Raw genomic sequence first — 21,438 nt, forward strand, 5'->3', positions numbered from 1 at the left:
TCCATGGCAAGTTTTTAAACTATACTCTTAGAAGTAAGTCCATAGGAATGTATGCAGAACTGTCAGCTTCAGTTACAAATTTCCTCTTCCCTCTCTTATTCCAACTCTTATTTTTACTGATATCTATTTTCAATTGACTATACACAGATGATTAACTCTGTGTTAAGAGTTCAACTGATAGTATGAAGAAAAAAAAATATTCCTTGACAGTCAAGACAAGGGCTGTTCAGGTCACTCCTTCTCGAAGTGTCAGTTTCACTTCTACAGATTTCCTTTTAGGTGCTCTGTTAGTTCTTACACATCAAGGAGAACATACGTTATTTGTCCTTTTGGGACTGGTTTATTTAAGTATATGTTTTCCGGATTTAGCCATTTTGTTGTAAATGACCGGATTTCATTTCCCTTGGGTAAATTCCCAGGAGTGGGATGGCTGGGTCGTATCTTAGGTTTCTATTCTTAGTTCTGAGGTATCTCCATACTGTGTTCCATAGTGGCTGTGCCAGCTTACATTCCTACCAACAGTGGATTAGGCTGGCTTTTTTCCCACATCCTCACCAGCATTTTTGTTTGTTGATTTCTGTAAGAAAGCCATTCTGACCAGGATGGGGTAAAACCTCATTGTGATTTTGATTTGCATTTCCCTGACTGCTAGTGATCCTGAGCATTTTTTCATGTGTTGTTGGCCATATGCTTTCTTCCTTTCTTCTTTTGAAAAATGTCTGTTTAATTCTTTTGCCTGTCTCTTCACTGGGTTGGTTGTTTTACTGTTGTTGAGTTTTTTGATATCTTTATATATTCTGGTTATTAATCCTTTTTCAGTTGCATAGTTTGCAAATAATTTCTCCCATTCTGTCAGTTGCCTTTCCGTTTTCTGTCAGTGGCTTTCTATTTTCCTGAGTGATTCCTTTGCAGTACAGAAGCTTCTCCGTTTGATGTAGTCCCATGTGTTTGTTAATTTTGGCTTTGATTCCCTATGCCTTCGGGGTCTCTTCCAAGAACTCTACCTGTGCCAGTATCTTGCTTTGTTTCCTTAATGTTCTCTAATAATTTGAGGTATTGGGTCATAGAATTAGGTCTTTGATCCATTTTGAGTAGATTTTTCTGTATGGTATAAAGTAGAGGTCTTGCTTCATACTTCTTCATGTGGAAATCCAGTTTTCCCAGCTCTGTTTACTGAAGAGACTGTTTGCTTCAGGGATTGGTTTTAGATGCTTGGTCAAATATAAGTGGTTATAGATGCTTGGATTGATTTCAGGCATTTCTGTTCTGTTCCATTGGTCTACCCATCTGTTTTTGTACTGGTTACCAGGCTGTTTTGATTATAACTGCCCTGTAGTATGTCTTGAAACCTGGTATTATAATGCCTTTGGCTTTGTTTTTGTTGTATAAGATTGCTTTAGCTATTCGAGGTCTCCTGTGTTTCCATATGAATTTTCAGCATCATTTTTTCTATATCTGAGAATAATGTCTTTGGTAATTTGATTGATATCGCATTGAATCTGTGAATCGCTTTTGGAAGACTGGACATTTTGATGATACTGATTCTTCCTATCCATGGACATGGAAGTTTTTTTCATTTTTTTGTATCTTCTTCTATTCTTTCTTTAGTGTCTTATAATTCTCATCATAGTGATCTTTGGCATCCTTGGTTAAATTTATTTCAAGATATTCGATTTTTTTTTTTTTTTGTAGCTATTGTGAATGGGATTGATCTTAGAAGTTCATTGTCAGCCTTGGTATGGTTTGTGTATACTGTTGATTTTTACGTATTGATTTTATATCCTGCTACTTTACCAAACTCTTCTATGAATTCCAGTAGTCTCTTGGTTGAGTGTTTTGGATTCCCTTTGTGTAGAATCATGTCATCTGCAAATTGACTTCCTCCTTCTCAATTTGTATTCTTTGATTTCTTTTTCTTGCCTAATGGTTCTGCCTGAAACTTCTTGGACTATATTGAATAGCACTGGTGAGAGTGGGCATCCTTGTCTGGTTCCAGATCTCAGTGGGAATGCTTCCAACTTTCCCCCATTCACTAGGATGCTGTCCGTGGGTTTGTCATAAATTCCCTTGATTGTGGTGAGGAAGGTTCCTTCTGTACCCAGTTTGGTTAGAGTTTTCATCGTGAAAAGATACAGTTTATCAAATGCTTCATCTGCATCTATTGAGATAATCATATAATTTTTGTTAATTAATTTGTTAATATGATGTATCACATTAATTGATTTGCCAGTGTTGAACCATCTCTGCATACCAGGAATAAATCCCTCTTTTTTTGGGCAAATGATCTTTCTGACGTGTTGTTGGATTTGATTAGCTATAATTTTGTTGAGGATTTATGTTCATTGAGGAAATTGGTCTATAGTTTTCTTTGTTAGATCTTTTTCAGGTTTAGGAAGTAAGGTGATGCTGGTTTCACAGACAGAATCTAGAATAATTCTGTTCCTTTCATTTGTTTTGAATAACTTGAGAAGTATTGGATTAGTTCTTTTTTAAATGTCTGGTAGAATTTAGCAATGAAGCCCTTTGTTCCTGGGCTTTTCTTTGTTGCTGGTCTTTATTACTGATTCAGTTACCTCTTGGTTATTGGTCTGTTGAGGTTTTCTGTATCTTCATGTTTCAATTTAATAGTTTTTATGTGTCCAGGAATCTATCTGTTTATTCTAGGTTTCCCAGTTTGTTGGCTTACAGCTGTTTGTAGTAATTTCTGATGATTTTTTTTATTTCTGTGGTGTCTTCTTAGATTTCCTTTTTATCTCCAATTTTATTAATTTGGGTCTTATCTCTCTCTCTCGCTCTCTTTTTTTATTAGTTGGGCCAATGGAACACACGTTTATTTTCTCATTTCAAGGGAGTCAGTAGCTACAGGTGGCTTCTATGTCTTACAGTCTCTCTCCTGAGGCTGCAGTTAAGGTGCTGACCAGGACTTTAACTGTAGGCTTGACTGGATCAGCATCTGCTTCTCAGTTCACATGTATGTTTTATATTTTTGTCTCATGAAATATGTCCTTCTTTCTCTGGGTACTTTAGTTTCTCTATTGCTGGTTTTGAGCCATTTAATTATGGTGTGAATTTGGAGGGGTTTTCTTCATTGAGCTTCTTTGAAGAATTTGAGTTTATAATTTCCATTAGATTGGAAATATTTTGCCATTGTTTCCTCAAATCTTTCTGGACTCTAATTTGTATGATTTGTTTCAAGTCTGACAAGTCATTTATATTCTTTCCCATTTTATTACAACAATTTTCTGTTATTTCTCATTTTTAAAAATTGCTTTATAATTTATTTTGGATATTTTCTATTGTTTATTCAAGTCTATTTTTCCTGTAATCTATGTTATATTTTTAGCCCCTAGTGTTGTAGTTTTTAATCCTTAGAAGTTTATTTTGCTGTTTTAAAAAAATAACTTTTTGAACCTAAGGAATATAGTTATTATAATAATACTTTTAAAAATGTTTTTATGATTGATTGTTCTTTTTCCTCTCTTTGGCTAATATTCTGCTTCTTTGCAGTTTTTATCTTTCATCGGATACCAGACATTGTGCAGTTTATTCTGTTGAGTGGTAGACATTTTTGTATTTTTCCAAATCTTATTTAGATTTGTTCTGGGCCCCAGTTAAATCCCTTGGAAACAGGTTTTTGGGTTTTGGTTGTAAGATCTGAACAATGGTCACTTAGCATAATTATTCCCTACTGCTTAAGTGGGGAATAATATGCTTTCTAATGCCCTGAGAATATGAGGCTTTTAATCTGGATGGTGGGAACAGGTACTGTTCTTCACTCTGTGTAAGCACTGGGCATTGTTCTCTTTAATTCCATTGGATGATTGATTCTTTACCCAGCTTTAAATGATTTCGTTATCTTCATGTACTAATTGGTATTCTACTGGAATACTCCAAGGAATCTGTGTAGCTCTCTTCTCATGTGTTTTGTCCTGTGAATTCTCGCCACCTTGGTCTTGCTGTCGCCCCAGCTGCATTCCCTCAAATCGGGAGTTCTCTGAGGTCTTTGTGGGCTCTCTTCTTAATGCCCTATCTCGGAAGCCACCAAGGGCTCACCTTGTTGGTTTCTCATTTGTCAGGAAATCACTGTTCTACACTGTTTGATAATCTAATATCCTTTAAACCTGGTGTCTTGTCATTTTCACTGGTAATTTAAGACAGGAAGGTTAATCCTGTCACTCTGTTTTAGTGTGGCTGGAAATAAAGTCCAGTGATACCAAGTCCAGTGCAGGCTTGATTATAGTTTAGAAGAGCATTTGAACTTGACTCTAGGTGCTTTAGATTTTAGGGGAATGTTGCACAGTGTCACACAAAATGAGTCAGATACCACCATACCCATATTGATCATCTGCTATAAAGTATCTTCATACCTAATCTGAATAAAATTAGTTTACTTTATAATACTGCTGTATTTAAACCTGCAGGAATTTCTGTCCTTTTTCCAGATTTTGTGTAAACATATTTCAAGATTTTCATCTTGTGGCTAAAGTAATATTTTTGTCTACTCTTAATAAGGTACTCAAACACTTTTTAATTCTTTTTATCTTATTATATAAAAAGACACTTTGCTTAAGATTCATCTTACAAAATCTGTACTTTAAGTATTAAGTCGCTTTTTATACATAGTTCTGAAAATATAGCCTGTCTCTCTTTGCTGTTTTGGCTATTTGAAAATCAGATGCAGGGAAGATAAAGTGTTCAAACTATGGTTTCTTCCAGAGTTTAAAAGGGGTATGTGTTTCTGTGGTATATAAAAGCCTTTGTCACCTATGTATATGTTGTACCCTGTGACATACGGTTTTGAAACCTTGAAATAAATTTCAAGAAAACCTATAATTTTGAAGTCTTTATATAATGAATTTCATACTCCTCTTCTGGGACCCTCTTAACAACTGGCCTCGATATGTATGTTTATTTTCTGTGAATAGATGTGGGTTAACTAACAAAGTCTCAAAAAATACAAAGAAAACACTCATGTTAATGAGTTACTGCTCTTTTGGAGGGAAATGATAAATATAAAGACATTTGTTGCATTGTTTCTTCTGGAATTTATTAATTTACTCACAGTAGTATATCTGCATGAACCTTCTTTATGTGTTAAAATCTTGTAAGAGTACAAAATATGTCATTTTTATAGAAAGAAGGCTTTAATTGTTGTTACTTAAAGTGTTTTTACTAGAAAATTGTAACAATGTATTTGTGATGTGCTCAAGGAATTCTTGCTTTGAAAATTTAAAAAGGAATTTGATTTTAGGTCTTTATCTGAAGCCATGTCAGTGGAAAAAATTGCTGCAATCAAAGCCAAAATTATGGCTAAGAAAAGATCTACTATCAAAACTGATCTAGATGATGACATCACTGCCCTCAAACAGAGGAGTTTTGTAGACGCCGAGGTAGATGTGACTCGAGATATTGTCAGCAGGGAGAGAGTGTGGAGGACACGAACAACGATTTTACAGAGCACGGGAAAGGTAATAGAGGTTACTCATTTCTTAGAGTGCCATGTCTGTGGTTAGTCTGTGATTGGTTATGGAATTGCTTAACATTTTTTATTAGAAGGAAGTTTGTAGTTTTCACTCTTCGAAAGAACAATAATAATACAGATTTCCAAGTGGTCATATTTGTCCTTGCATTCCTGAACGTGGCTGTCAGTCATTCAAGAAGTTGATAAAATCTGAATCAGAGCGCAAGCCTCTCCACATACCATTTGTAAATTAGAGTGACCCAGTTTTTTTTTGTTGTTGTTGTTGTTGTTGAAACCTCATGTCTTGGGCCGGCGCCGCAGCTCACTAGGCTAATTATCCTCCGTCTTGCGGCGCCGGCACACCGGGTTCTAGTCCCGGTCGGGGCGCCGGATTCTGTCCCAGTTGCCCCTCTTCCAGGCCAGCTCTCTGCTGTGGCCAGGGAGTGCAGTGGAGGATGGCCCAGGTGCTTGGCCTCTGCACCCCATGAGAGACCAGGAGAAGCACCTGGCTCCTGCCTTTGGATCAGTGCAGCGCGCTGGTCACAGCAAACCGGCTGCGAGGGTGAACCAACGGCAAAGGAAGACCTTTCTCTCTGTCTCTCTCTCTCTCACTGTCCACTCTGCCTGTCCAAAAAAAAAAAAAAGAAACCTCATAACCTCATGTCTGGAGGGTTTTATGGCAAGCTCTTTGGTCATCAGAGCTGATATCATGAATTTTTTCTACATAAAGTAGAGAATCAGTCAGCAGACATTTATTGAGTATATTTTATACTTTATTGTGGATGTAGGACTTTCTATTTTTTTGCTTCTTCACTATGGGAGCTATTTTGTTGTTTTTGCTCCAAGACTGTGGGGTTTTCCTCTCTCTCTTTGTCCGCTGCCTCTTTTCTTCCTTGGTTCCCTCCCACTTCCTCCCCTTTGATTTTTCCTTCCTCCTCCTTCCTTCCCTTTCACTATTACAAATAATGCTTTAAAAGACATTCTTACACATATATAACTTTGTTCAGTTATGTGACTAGTAAAGGATTAAAATGAATTTCTGGTTAAAGGAGATGTGCAGTTTAAGAAAATTTTTTTATTTGAAAGGCAGAGTTTTAGGGAGTGACACAGAGAGACTGATTGATTGATCTCCAATCCCTGGTTTATTACCCAAATGGCCACAGCAGCCAGGGCTGTGCCAGGCGAAAGTCAGGAGCTTCATCCGGGTCTCCCATGTAGGCCACAGGGGCACAAACTCTTTCCCAGGTGCATTGACAGGGAGCCAGCTTGAAGTGGAGCAGCTGGAATTCACACCAGTGCTCATATGGGATGTTGCTGTTTCAGGCGGAGGCTTACCCCACTGCTCCACAGCACTGGCCCTGAGATGTACACTTCAGACCTTGAAAGATAACATGAATTTCTGCAAAGGAAACATTGATTCTGTCTCATGTGTATATTTTCATCAGTCTTTCCTGTTCTACACCTCAGTTTTCTGTTAAACGTTCATTATCCTCTGATGTACGGTTGTTAAATGATCTAATTAAGAATATTTGAAGAATCATGGCAATTAGTGATGAGCTTCACTGTTCATCACTTCAGCATTCTTCTAGGCAGATTGATTTTGATTGTAGAATTTTGAGATTTTAGTCTGAAATTTACTCTGACATTGTAAGAATAAAGCTACTAGAGAAGAGTGTTTAAAAAATGATTTATTTTTGGAGGGAAGGGTAGCCCACATTGTAGCTTAGTAGGCTAAGCTGCAGCCTGGGATGGTGGCATGACGAGTGCTGGTTCAAGTCCCGGCTGTCCTGCATGTGATCCCAGCCCCCTGTTAATGTGTCTGGGAATGCAGTGGAAGAACACCCGAGTACTCAGAACTCCATACACACATGGGAAACCTGGATAAAGCTGTGCCTCCTGGCTTTGGCTTGGTCCAGTCCCAGCCATTTGGAGTCTGAACCAGTGGATGGAAGATTTCTCTAACTCTGCCTTTTAAATAAATAAATAAATAAATCTTTGAAAAAAAATGATATTTTCTGTTTATAATAAAATGATCAGTTACTCATATTATCACTGATACAGCTAAAAGTTGAATGATATTGTGACTGATTTGTATTGATCCATGAGTATTCACTATAATTATTGATATCTAAAGCAGATAGTAAAGAAATAAAACAGATTTTTTTACTTTTGTCTGAACATTGACTTTTCAACTGAGATGAATAATTTCCTTTGGGCTCTAGGTGGCAGGCTTATGCCATTTCTAAACTTAAATATTCTCATTTAATGTTGTTGGTACCACTGAATCTTTTAAAAAATAAGTTCATAATTTAATAATTGTTTGGTAGCTAGGTTTGTTTTATGAGCATTATCATATTTTGATCACTTGTCCATGTTGCTCTTTATACTGGTTTCATCTAATAAATGTTAGAAATAGTCTTAGGTACCTACAGCTCAATAGATGAGACAGAGACCTTCCTTAATACCAGTTTCTGGGCCCTTTATTCTCTGAGCTTCAGGAACAAAAGACAGGTTCAAGCTTCCATGAAAAATATAAAAACTTACTTTTTTATGTAGTTAGCCAAATAAAGCAGCCTGATTTTATAATGCCCTTTAGAGAAAGCATTTATAAACTTGTATAATTTAGTACAAGTTTAGCACATTTTTAAGCTTGTATAAGTTAGTATATGTCTTAGACCGTTTTGTGCTGCTATAATAATAGCACAAACTGGGTAATTTATAATGAAGCAGATTTATTTGGCTCATAGTTCTGGAGGCTGGGAAGTCCAAGATCAAGTAAGAATCTAGTAAGATTCTTCTTGCTGTATCATAACATGGCAGATGATAGTATGTGGGTGAGAGAGAGGGGGGAGGGATTGTTAAGGGGACTGAGCTCTTTTTTTTTTTTTTTTTTAATTTATTTATTTTTTTATTTAAAGGCAGGGTTACAGAGAGGCACAGGCAGAGAGAGAGGCCTTCCATCCGCTGGTTCACTCCTAAATGGCCGAAATGGCCGGAGCTGAGCTGATGTGATCTGAAGGCAGGAGCCAGGTGCTTCTTCCAGGTCTCCCACACGGGTGCAGGGGCCCAAGGACTTGAGCCATCTTCTACTGCTTTCCCAGGCCAGAACAGAGAACTGGATCGGAGTGGAGTAGCCTGGACTTGGACTGGTTGCCCATATGGAATGCTGGCACTGCAGGCGCTGGCTTTTCTTGCTGCACCATAGCGCTGGCCCCCAAACTCATTCTCTTATCTGAACTCATATGTCATGATAATTAATCTGTTCAGTTCCAACTTAATCTGTTCACAAAGGCAGAGCATTCAGGACCTACTCAACTCTATTTAAAGGCCCTGCCTCTCAGCACTGTTAAATTTGTTTCCAAGTGAACCTTGGAGGGCACATTTATACCACTGTAATACATGCTCATTGTTGAAAAACCGATAAAAAGAGATGAGTCAAAGGATAAGACTTAACTATAATTCTTCCACACTAGAATAGCTAATAGCATTTTGATGGACTCTTCTGGAGTTTGTATCTCTCAGTACTTTATTTAAAGTAGTGAGAGTGAATCTCATATAATTTCATAATACGACTAAGATTTTATTTGCATTTTCCACCATATTGATCTCTGTAATGATGGTGTGAAAGCAGTGGTTGGCAAAACTGCTGGTACAGTGGCATGCCTGAAGGTAGCGACTAAGCTCCAGTAGTAGTCATTGTGTTCTTCACCCACTAGTAATGTCCTTAATGACCTTTAAAATTTATTAATTTTGTTAAATCTTAACCCTTGAATATGTCCTTTTAGCATTTTGTGCAATGAGATTGAAATGTAAAAAGCACTCTAGCCTTTGAGTATTAAAATATGGTGATTATCTCAATTAACAGCATATATGCCCTATTTGAGTTGTAAGTGAATCAGCTGATTTTCTTTTTATGATTGTGTCTTTTTTTTTTAAAGATTTACTTATTTATTTATTTGAAAGGCAGAGTTACAGAGAGGCAGAGGCACTGAGAGAGAAGTGTTTTTCATCTGCTGGTTCACTCCCCACATGGCTGCAATGGCCTGGAGTTGTGCCAATCTAAAGCCAGCAGCTAGGAGCTTCTTAGAGGTCTCCCATGTGAATTTAGGGACCCAATGCCTTGGGCCATCTTCTACTGCTTTCCCAGGCCATAGTAGAGAGCTGGATCGGAAGTGGAGCAGCTGGGACTTGAACTGGTGCCCATATGGGATGCTGGCACTGCGGGGGCTGGCTTTACTCGCTACACCACAGCACCAGCTGCATCAGCTGATTTTTACAAAAAACTCTTTATTTTATTTTATTTTTTTAAATTTTTTTATTTAGTAAATATAAATTTTCAAAGTACAGTTAATGGATTGCAATGGCTTCCCACCCCCCATAATTTCCCTCCCACTCACACCCTTCCCATCTCCCGCTCCCTCTCCCATTCCATTCACATCAAGATTCATTTTCAATTATCTTTATATACAGAAGATCAATTCACTATATATTTAGTAAAGAATTCATCAGTTTGCACCCACACAGAAACACAAAGTGTAAAATACTGTTTCAGTACTAGTTATAGCATTACTTCACATTGGACAACACACTAAGGACAGATCCCACATGAGAAGTAAGTACACAGTGACTCCTGTTGTTGACTTAACAATTTGACACTCTTGTTTATGGCATCAGTAATCTCCCTAGGCTCTAGTCATGAGTTGCCAAGGCTATGGAAGCCTTTAGAGTTCGCCGACTTGGATCTTATTCCGACAGGGTCATAGTCAAAGTGGAAGTTCTCTCCTATTTAGGTATTTGGCAGATTTTTTAAAAATGAATGAAATCAGTCTTCTTCAAGGAAAGCAATTGACAGTATTTGTTGTCAGTGACGCAGTGTCAGCTTTCATGAGAAAATTAGAATTTTGGGAGTTTATTGTAATCATAACTTTTTCTAATTGCTTTTTGTTTTAAAAATGTATTTATTTATTTGAAAGGGAGAGAGAGAAAAATACCTTCCATCTTCTAGTTCACTCCCCATATGTCTTTTTTTTTTTTTTTTTTTTTTTTTTTTTTGACAGGCAGAGTGAACAGTGAGAGAGAGATACAGAGAGAAAGGTCTTCCTTTGCCGTTGGTTCACCCTCCAATGGCCGCGCTGATCCAAAGGCAGGAGCCAGGTGCTTCTCCTGGTCTCCCTTGGGGTGCAGGGCCCAAGCACTTGGGCCATCCTCCACTGCACTCCCTGGCCACAGCAGAGAGCTGGCCTGGAAGAGGGGCAACCGGGACAGAATCCGGCGCCCCAACTGGGACTAGAACCCGGTGTGCTGGCGCCGCTAGGCAGAGGATTAGCCTGTTGAGCTGCGGCGCTGGCCCCCCATATGTCTTTAATATCTAGATCTGGGCAAGGCTGAACTTAGGAGCCAGGAACTCCATGCTGGTGTCTCACATGTGTGACGGGGGCTCCAGGGTTCGACTCGGCACACTGCCTTCCCCAGACCATTAGCAGGAAGCTAGGTTGGTAGCTCAGCAGCCAGGACTCATGTGGCATTTGTTTATAAGATGCTGGCATTTCAAGCAGTGGCTTAACCCCACTGCACCACTATGCCAGCCCCAAGTTTCTGGTTCTTAAAGCCTCTTTGGATGAGTCTCCCAAATGATGAAATGAAGAAATATAATTTGTTGATGTTGTGTAAGATAACATTAATATTTAGAAAATCTGCCAAATAGATGATTGATATTATCCAAATAACCAGTGAATGCTGTTAGAAACCATACATGGGTAAAAAAATCCATTACAAGCACAAGAAAACATCAGATCAATGGATTTTTAAGTAAAAATGTAAAATGTTTATGAATGTGGTTTCCACAGTATAGTAATTAAGAAACAGCCATTTTGATGTGATATCAAAGAAGTATATTCACGGTTGTCTAAAAAGCTGTTACAATTCTCCTCCCCTTACCAACTGTCTATGTGAAGCTATATTTTTTTTGTATTCTTTTTTTTTTGTATTCTTTTTTTTTTTTGACAGAGTGGACAGTGAGAGAGAGAGAGAGAGAAAGAAAGGTCTTCCTTTTGCCGTTGGTTCACCCTCCAATGGCCGCCGCGGCCAGCGCACCACACTGATCCGAAGCCAGGAGCCAGGTGCTTCTCCTGGTCTCCTATGTGGGTGCAGGGCCCAAGGACTTGGGCCATCCTCCACTGCCTTCCCGGGCCACAGCAGAGAGCTGGCCTGGAAGAGGGGCAACCGGGACAGAATCTGGCGCCCCGACCGGGGCTAGAACCCGGTGTGCCTGCGCCGCTAGGCGGAGGATTAGCCTATTGAGCCGCGGTCTTTGTATTCTTGGATCAGACAAATTAGTATAATAGATACCAGGTATGGAAACAATATGAGGACATAGTCATCTTCTAGTAAGTCAAGCATTATGGAAATCTGCAGAAATTTAAAAGTGCCATCCTTTGCTGTCACCATGTTTTATGCATTTTGGAAAAGAATCTTTCAAAAGATGTTACATGTAATCCCTTTTTCATATTTTTGTATTTTTAATATATGCTTCAATTTTTAATGTGACAACTTACACAAATGAAAGTTTTTTGGAGTCTAGTAATTTTCAACAGTATAGAGATCTGTGTTTGCTTCTCTAAATTATTTGTGCAGTGGTCACAGTTACAATTAAAGCTGCCTCTCACATTGTATGTACTCACTCATTTGTATAATGTTCATTTCGTTCTTAAAAACCAGTCGACTGCTAAGCACTGACTGGAGGTACGTTGATTGTGACTTTTTATCACAAAATAGACCATAAGTAAGCTGTACTTATGACTTGCATTTTAAGCTAGGCACCCAGCGAAGGCAGGTAATTTAGTTGAGTAAAGGGAAGAGAATGCTATGTAAAGAATAAAAACTAGTGAGGTGCGTGACGGGGTAAGGTGCAAAGAGTGGTTGAGCGAAGGAAACGGTGCTTAATTATCTAGAAGGACAAATCATGTTCCATTTCAGGTTCATTGGGTAAGGGACCTTGTGTTTGTTGAATAATATTATTCTCAAATGCTAGACAAGGTATTAGGCTTATGGTAACACATGCTCCTTGAAATGTTGAATGGTAGGCAGAATAAGAGATAGTAAGGGAGAAAAAGCTAAGAGTAGTCTCAGTGGGCCAGGCAAAACTATTGCATGAAGGAGTAGCTACCATACATCTTTTTTTTTCATTTTTTATTTTATTATTATTTTTTTGACAGAGTTAGACAGTGAGAGAGAGAGACACAGAGAAAGGTCTTCCTTCTGTTGGTTTAACCCCTAAATGGCTGCTATGGCCGGTGCGCTGCACCAATCCAGAGCCAGGAGCCAGGAGCCAGGTGCTTCCTCCTGGTCTCCCATGTGGGTGCAGGGCCCAAGCACTTGGGTCATCCACCACTGCCCTCCCAGGCCACAGCAGAGAGCTAGAGGGAAGAGGAACAACCAGGACAGAATCTGGCGCCCCAAGTGGGGTACCGGCGCCGCAGGCGGAGGATTAGCCTAGTGAGCTCCGCTGGCCTAGCAGTAGTTAACCATAATTTAATATAGTGAATGTTGCTAAGATTTGTTCATACAAACATTTATTTCTAAATACTGTCTTTGAAGAATACTCACTAATTTCTAACAGTATCTTAAAACTTTGACCATCACATGTACTCTGTAGCAATCTGAAATTAGCACTGCACTTTAGTATACCTAGAGAAGGATGTAATAGTTGATGTCCTTTAGAAGTAGGAACACTGCTGACACCAAATGTCATATTTTTATTTTACTTAAATGTAAACTTGTTTCCTGGTTGTGTATTTGAATAGATATAGAATAAATTTGTAGCCAGTTATGTGCTTTAAATAGAAGGAAAATAATACAGTTAGTAATACTGTGTTTATAATAATCAGTCTCTGAGTCAGTTTCTTGATGTTAGTTGGATTTTTACTTAAATGTCCTGTAGTGTTGCCTTGTTACGATATAGATAGGAAAAAAATTAAAACTTAGTTGTATCTATTAAATAAGCATACTGGTTATATAGAGTTTATTTCAAATGGGCTTAATTAAATTCATTTATATTTCAGAATTTTTCCAAGAATATTTTTGCAATTCTTCAGTCTGTAAAAGCCAGAGAAGAAGGGCGTGCACCTGAACAGCGACCAGCCCCAAATGCGGCACCTGTGGTAAGAATCTTTTACTGACTATATAGTAATTTTAAGGAATTTCAGTGTTGTGGTTTTGAAGATGTCGTTTTTTTAAGATTTGTGTTTTATTTGTTTGAAGGACAGAGTTATAGAGAGAGACTCAAGTCTGGGAGAGAGATCTTCCATCCATTGGTTCACTCCCCAAATGGCCACAGTGGCCATGGCTGGGCCAAGCTAAACCTAGGAACCTGGAACTCCATCCAGTCTCTCATATGGGTAGCAGGGGCCCAAATATTTGCTCCACTGTATGTTGTCTTCCCAGGCTTGTTAGCAGGGAGCTGGATCAGAAGTGCAGCAGCCAGGACCCCAGTTGGTGCCCATATGGTATGCTGGTGTTTTGGGCAGTAGCTTAACCGGCTGTGCCATAATGCTAGCCCCTTTGAAAACATCTTAAAAGCTTTAAAATCAGTGGGCTCTAAACTTTTTGCAACTTCAGTGTGCTTGAAAGATGTGAGGACCCTCCCAGGACTACAAGTTAAGTATTACAGTGGTAATCATTAGCTCGAGACATACCCACCTGAGAGTCTGAAAGGACTTATGTAGGAAAAGCCCTCTGAGTGGTTATTTTAGGTAAACCATAGCTGGCCTGCTCACTGTTGGTTGTAACATAAGGACTGTTAAAAGTAAATACCCTCAAAAAAGAAAAAAAGTAAATACCCTGAGCCTGCACTGTATCAGAGTAGGCTAAGCCTCAGCTCGTGGCTTCAGCTTCCCATATAGGTGCTGGTTCATATTCCGGCTGCCGTGGCCTGGGAAGGCAGTAGAGGATGGCGTGGGCCCCTGCTCCTGTTTGGGAGATCTAGAAGAAGCTCCTGGCTCCAGGCTTTGGATCAGTAGAGCTCCAGCTGTTTCAGCCATCTGGGGAGTGAACCAATGGTTGCATGACCTTTTTCTGTGTCTTTCCCTCTCTCTGTCATAACTCTACCTCTCAAATAAATAAATAAAATATTCAAAAAGAAAGGTAAGTACCCTGCCCCACTGTCTAGCATGGGGCTGGTTTTTTTTGTTTTTTTTTTTTGTTTTTTTTTTGTTTTTTTTTGACAGGCAGAGTGGACAGTGAGAGAGAGAGACAGAGAGAAAGGTCTTCCTTTGCCGTTGGTTCACCCTCCAATGGCCGCCGTGGCCGCCGCGCTGCGGACGGCGCACCGCGCTGATCCGATGGCAGGAGCCAGGAGCCAGGTGCTTTTCCTGGTCTCCCATGGGGTGCAGGGCCCAAGCGCCTGGGCCATCCTCCACTGCACTCCCTGGCCACAGCAGAGAGCTGGCCTGGAAGAGGGGCAACCGGGACAGAATCCGGCGCCCCAACTGGGACTAGAACCCAGTGTGCCGGCGCCGCTAGGCGGAGGATTAGCTTAGTGAGCCGCGGTGCCGGCTTGGGGCTGTTTTTGACCGCTCTCTGTGACATCCTTTTTTTTTTTCTTTTCTTTTTTTTTTTTTTTTTTGGACAGGCAGAGTTAGAGAGAGAGAGACAAAGAGAAGGGTCTTCCTTTTTCCATTGGTTCATCCCCCAAGTGGCCACTACATCCGGCATGCTGTGCCGATCAGGAGCCAGGTGCTTCCTCCTGGTCTCCCATGTGGGTGCAGGGCCCAATGACCTGGGCCATCCTCCACAGCCTTCCTGGGCCACAGCAGAGAGCTGGACTGGAAGAGGAACAACTGGAACAGAATCTGTTGCCCCAACCGGGACTAGAACCTGGGGTGCCGGCCCCACAGGCAGAGGACTAGTCTAGTGAGCTGCGACGCCGTCCTGTGACATGTTTATGGATGTATTTCTTCTGTCACCTGCCACGCAGCCGTTTCCCTGTGTCTCAGTTTTCGAGCTTGAGAGCTGACCGCCTCCTCTTTGAAGTGTCACTGTGGGCTCTCCCCAAGTAAATTGCCTTGCAGTTACTGTATTTAAATTCAGCATACTTTCAGGTTTTACTGAAAATTCTTCTAGTTCTTTTTATATGCTTCAACAAAGGAAGAAATATAAATAAAATTATTCCTATTTTATGTAATTTTAAAAATGAATTGGAGGCCGGAGCCGTGGCTCAATAGGCTAATCCTCCACCTGCGGCGCCGGCACCCTGGGCTCTAGTCCCAGTTGGGGCGCCGGATTCTGTCCTGGTTGCTCCTCTTCCAGTCCAGCTCCTGCTGTGGCCCGGGAATGCAGTGGAGGATGGTCCAAGTGCTTGGGCCCTGCACCCACATGGGAGACCAGGAGGAAGCACCTGGCTCCTTTCTTCGGATCAGCACAACGCTGGCCATGGCAGCCATTAGGGGAGTGAACCAACGGAAGGAAGACCTTTCTCTCTGTCTCTCTCTCACTGTCTATAACTCTCTCTCTGTCTTTTTCTCTCACTGTCTAATTCTGCCTGTCAAAAGAAAAATAAATTTGATAAGAGTACTAGTATAACTAGTTTAATGATATTTGACTTTCAGAGTAGTAGAGGGAGGAGAGGGAGAGGGGAGAGAAGGAACGAGTCTTCCATCTGCTGGTTCACTGCCAGATGGCTGTATTACCCAGCGCTGGGCCAGGGCAAAACCATGAGCCAAGAGCTTCATCCAGGTCTCCAACATGGGTGGGATGGGCTTGAGTACTTGGGCCATCTTTCTTTTGTTTTTTGTTTTAGAAGATTTTTTAAAATTTACTTCAAAGAGTTACAAAGAGAGAAGGGGAGACACAGAGAAATCTTTATGCTAATTCATTTCCCAGCTGAATGCAATGGCAAGCACTGGGCCAGGCTGAAGCCAAGAACCTGGAGCTTTATCCAGGTCTCCAACATTAGTAGTAGGGGCACAGACACTTTTTATAGTTCATTAGCAGGTAGCTGGAATGGAAGTGGTGTAGGCGGACAGGAACCAAGTGGGATGCTGGCATTGCAGCTGGCAGCGTTACCTGCTCTGCCACAACACTGTTCCCTAGAGCCAGGAATTTAATCTGGGTCTCTCATGTGGTTCTAGAGGTCCCAAGTACCTGAGTATCATCTGCTACCTGCCAAGATGCACTTTAGCAGGAAACTATAATCGGAAGTGGAGCCAGTAGTACTTAAATCCAGACGCAGGGATACTATTTAAATATGCATCTTTATGTTACAGGTTGTGCGTTTTGGGTAAAACATTTGTGAATTAAGTTATGTCAGGCTAGTGTGGTTCAGCGGGTTAAGCTGCTGCCTGCAATGCTGGCATCTAGGAGAACTGGTTTGAGTCCTGGTTGCTCTTCTTCTGATCCACCTCCTTGCTGATGCACCTGGGACAGCAGGAGCAGATGACCCAAGTACTTGGGACCCTGCTACCAACGTGGGAAACCCAGGTAGACTTCCAGGCTCCTGGCTTCAGCCTGGCCCAACCCTGGTTGTACAGTCATTTGGGTGGTGAACCAGCTGATGAATATCTCTTTCTTTCTCTCTTTCTCTCTCTGTATTTCTGCCTTTCAAATAAAATAAATCTTTAAAAAAATTTTGTGTTATTAGAGTAATAGCTTTTACCAAGTATTTTACAAAAATAACTTATTACTTCAGCTTTATCCTGTACATTTATAATGGGCTTATTGTCATGGTTGTCTTATTTCATTTAATAAGGAATGCAATTTGGCAGAAAATTCAATTAAAAGACTTTAAATGTCCGTTCAGTAACCCTTGGATTAAAATGTTTTTTCTTTGTCAAAAAAGTCATAACTGGAGGGACAGTGTTATTCATAAAGACATTTAGGTAATCAGAATGAAATTACTTTACTCATTTTATCTCTGCTGTTTCTAAGACTTTCGCTTTTTGCCTCAGTGTAAGTGTTCTTGGCATTCCTTCCCATTGTCCTCGATAGGGATGGTAATTTTCTAGTCTCAAAAATAGACATAAAAGAGCTAGTAGTCTGTTCCCTACTTTCTTACTGGCTGTTGTAAGAAAAAGAACTTAGAAGAAAATATCATTATTATTGTTTTAATTATGAGTACTAAATAGCATATGAGAATATTAACATGTGACTCATGACTTATCTTTCTCAAGGATCCCACGTTGCGTACGAAACAGCCTATCCCGGCTGCCTACAACAGATATGACCAGGAGAGATTCAAAGGAAAAGAAGGCAAGTTGCTTAATGTTTGTCTTTTGCTTCCTGTCGTTGTGCTGAACTTAAGAGGCAGTGTAGGGGCCGGCGCTGTGGCGCATCGGGTTAAAACCCTGGCCTGAAGCGTCGGCATCCCATATGGGTGCCGGTTTTAGTCCCAGCTGCTCCTCTTCCGATCCAGCTCCCTGCTATGGCCTGGGAAAGTGGTGGAAGATGGCCCAAGTCCATGGGCCCCTGCACCTGTGTGGGAGACCCAGAAGAGGCTCCTGGCTCCTGGCTTCGGATGTGCCCAACTCCGGCCGTTGGGGCCATCTGGGGAGTGAACCAGCAGATGGAAGACCTTCTCTTTCTGTAACTCTGTCTTAAAAAAAAAAAAAGGACAGTGTAGTATAGGGCGATGTTTAAGGCAAGGATTGGCAAAATGACATCTGCTGGCCAAATTTTTGTAGCTTATTGGAACACAGCCACACCCATTCATTTGTGTATTATCTGTGGCTTTTATAACTCCATGACAGCAGTCTTGAGTTGTTTTTATAGAGGCTGTGTAGTCTGCAAAGCCTGGAAATAATATCTGGCTCTTGACAGAAAAAATTGAGCAACTCTTATTTAATGGCATGGATTCTGACCCACCAAGTTTGTGTCACAATTGCTTTTTGTGTGACTTTTAATGTTATTTTACTGCATTCTATCTTGGTCTCCTTATGTGTTTAACTACAGTATTAACTTCTTAAAAGTGACAGTTTTTATCTCTTAGGGTTATTGTGGGAAGTAGTTATTAATTCCCTAGGATTGTGTTTATTATGTATCCGTAAATGTTTGCTGTTATTAATAGTAGTTGTGTTTCTTAAGAATTTATTTTAAGGGCTCAGCATTACAATAGGATAGCAGGTGTAACTGCAGCCTGTAATGCTGGCATCCCGTATGGGTGCTGGCTATGTCCTGGCTGCTCCATTTCTGATTCAGCTCCTTGCTAATGGCATGGGAAAGGCAGCGGAAGATGGCTCAAGTGCTTGGGCCCCTGCCACTACGTGGGAGACCTAAATGAAGCTCTTGGCTTCAGCCTAACTCAGCCCAGGTTGTTGCAGCCACCTGGAGAGTAAACCAGCAGATGGAAGATCTCTGTCTCTGTCTTTGTCTCTCTCTATGCAACTCTAAAATTCAAATAAACAAATCTTTTTAAAAAGAATTTATTTAGAATGGGGATTTATATCAAATTATTTTCCCCAAATTATAAATTTATACATTGAAAACTCGGGAAGCACAGGCATGTAGAATCATTGTGGGAGGTTTTTTTCTGTGAAAGTCTGGATGGTATTTTGACTAATATAGTAGTGACCATTTCTGCATTATTGAGGTGGTTAGTAAGATAGGACCAATGTCCATGCTTGGAAGCTTCAATCATCTTGAATTGATTTATGAAAATAGAAGCAGCTAAAGGTTTATCATTTGTAATTTTTTTCTGTATAGTTGGAAATCTCCATTCTTTGAAGAATGTATTGTTTTGATGTAATCAGTTTTGTGTGCTTATTTTGTTTAGTGGATGAAAGCACACACTAAATACATACCATAGGAAGATGGTGATCTGTTCTTCACTGTAGTGTTTTCTTTTGGGATGAATTATGTAACGTGGGGATTAATAAATTATAGGTTTCAAACAATATCAGACCCTAGAGGCCAAATCTGATAGTCCTCGTTTGTGTACATACATCATTTATGCTGTTTTTATACTGGAACTGTAGAATTCAGTAGTTGTGATGGGGACTGGCCTGCAATGTATAAAACATTTGTTATGACTCATTACAGAAGGATATCCTGGAATTCTGTTCTGCGACTCCCATCGTTATTTACAGTATTATTTTCTACAAAGTAACCCATGCCTTATGATTGTAATTTTGGAACACAATTTTTGTTTTTTTATAATATTGGGACTTCTCTTTGTATCATACTTTTGATGATGCTGTCATTGAGAATTAATAATAAAAAATCTGAGAATTAGAAGTATGTAATTGGTTTTTGATAAACACCTTCTACACAGGAGAATCGTTGTTGTATATTGCATGTTTTTGAGACTAGAGTCTGTTTTAAAGTTTTTTGGCTGAAGACTTATTTATTTGAAAGGGAAATACAGAGTGATTGTCCATCTTTTCATTCCCCAAATGGCCCCAACAACTGGAACCAGATCAGCTGAAACTCCGGGAATTCCCTCCTCATCTTCCCCATGGGTGGCACTGGTCTCTTCTGTTCCCTTCCCAGTCGTGTCATACAGGAAGCTAGATTGGAAGTGGGGCAGCTGGGACTTGAACCGGTGCTTAGATATGGGATGCTTGCCTGGTGCTCCACAACTCGGGCATTTGTTTCAAAGTTTTATTTTCTGAAATATGTAATTTAACTTCATTTATATGTGTATATGTACATGTAAAATAGATTGAAGACTTTGTTACCTTGTTGAACTGTCATAGATTATTACTGTACATTTCTTATTGATTATAAAAGTAGGTAAAGTCTAAATAACTCTTTTCTTTACAGAAACGGAAGGCTTCAAAATTGACACTATGGGCACATACCATGGTATGACGCTGAAATCTGTAACGGTAAGTTGTTTTCACTGGCAGAGGGTGCTTTGTTTGAGGTTTTTTTATGTGAGTGTGGCAGATGGTGAAGAAAACTTTTGCTTTGTAACATTTTCATATTTCCAACATTTATCTTCAGTGACCCATTGTGCTGATAGGTCAGTGTGGTGTATTACTTGATTGTTTCTTCGTTTTTTTACCCAAACTGAGTTGAGTATGTATAAATACAAGCTTTTTGGATTATCTTTCCAAGGAGGGTGATGCTACCTGGTTAGAGTATTTAAAGCCATTAAGGCGTTACAAGGTCATGTTGGGGAAGTTCTTTGTTATATAATAGCGTATGTTCCTTTCTCTCTGTCTCTCTCTCTCACTGTCCACTCTGCCTGTCAAGAAAAAAAAAATGTGTTTCTGTAAAAAGATGCATTGCATTGGCTGATTTGTGATGCATACAAAATATGTATATGTCTGTAAGTCAGTGGTTCACTTTTAGTATACTTTATTTTTTTAACTCTCTAGAAATGATTACTTTTAGATGTTCTGTCCAAGCTATATTTAACACCTTTAATATTTAGTTGGTGAAAGAACTTCGTAATGTAGTTGACTTACTCAGTTACCACACTTTGCATGTTATTTTCTAGAGCATTGTACATTCTGTGCTTTAAAATTGTGTGTTTTAGAGTGTCTGTACACTTCAAACACTAATACCAAATTTTTGTCTTTATGACTCATTAGATTTTTATAGGCCCTGCATGATATGGAATCATAATATATTTGCTGTGATCTCTCAGTGTTACAATATGTCTTTATATGTACTTGGGGGCTGGCGCCGTGGCTCACTAGGCTAATCCTCTGCCTGTGGTGCCGGCACCCCGGGTTCTAGTCCTGGTTGGGGCACCCGTTCTGTCCCGGTTGCTCCTCTTCCAGCCCAGCTCTCTGCTGTGGCCCGGGAAGGCAGTGGAGGATGGCCCAAGTGCTTGGGCCCTGTACCTGCATGGGAGACCAGGAGGAAGCACCTGGCTTCTGGCTTCGGATTGGCGCACGCGCTGGCCGCAATGCTCTGGCTGTAGCGGCCACTTGGGGAGTGAATCAACGAAAAAAGGAAGACCTTTCTCTCTGTCTCTCTCTCTCTCTCTCACTGTCTAACTCTGCCAGTCAAAAAAAAAAAAAAAATGTACTTGGAAT

The 21,438-nt window shown here is 40.2% G+C and overlaps 1 protein-coding gene across 2 annotated transcripts in view; it reads left to right on the forward strand.

The window, feature by feature from the left end:
• Positions 1–21,438, forward strand: part of CDC73 (cell division cycle 73) — a 136,942-nt gene that overhangs the window by 23,802 nt on the left and 91,702 nt on the right. For both annotated transcript variants that reach the window (XM_002717688.5, XM_070054912.1), the window contains exons 7-10: positions 5,252–5,468; positions 13,522–13,620; positions 17,626–17,704; positions 20,213–20,277. In XM_002717688.5, the coding sequence (XP_002717734.1) occupies positions 5,252–5,468; positions 13,522–13,620; positions 17,626–17,704; positions 20,213–20,277 (460 nt within the window). The remainder of the gene's footprint in view (positions 1–5,251; positions 5,469–13,521; positions 13,621–17,625; positions 17,705–20,212; positions 20,278–21,438) is intronic.

This window comes from Oryctolagus cuniculus, chromosome 13, assembly GCF_964237555.1.
Source record: "Oryctolagus cuniculus chromosome 13, mOryCun1.1, whole genome shotgun sequence".
NCBI classification, from domain to species: Eukaryota; Metazoa; Chordata; class Mammalia; order Lagomorpha; family Leporidae; genus Oryctolagus; species Oryctolagus cuniculus.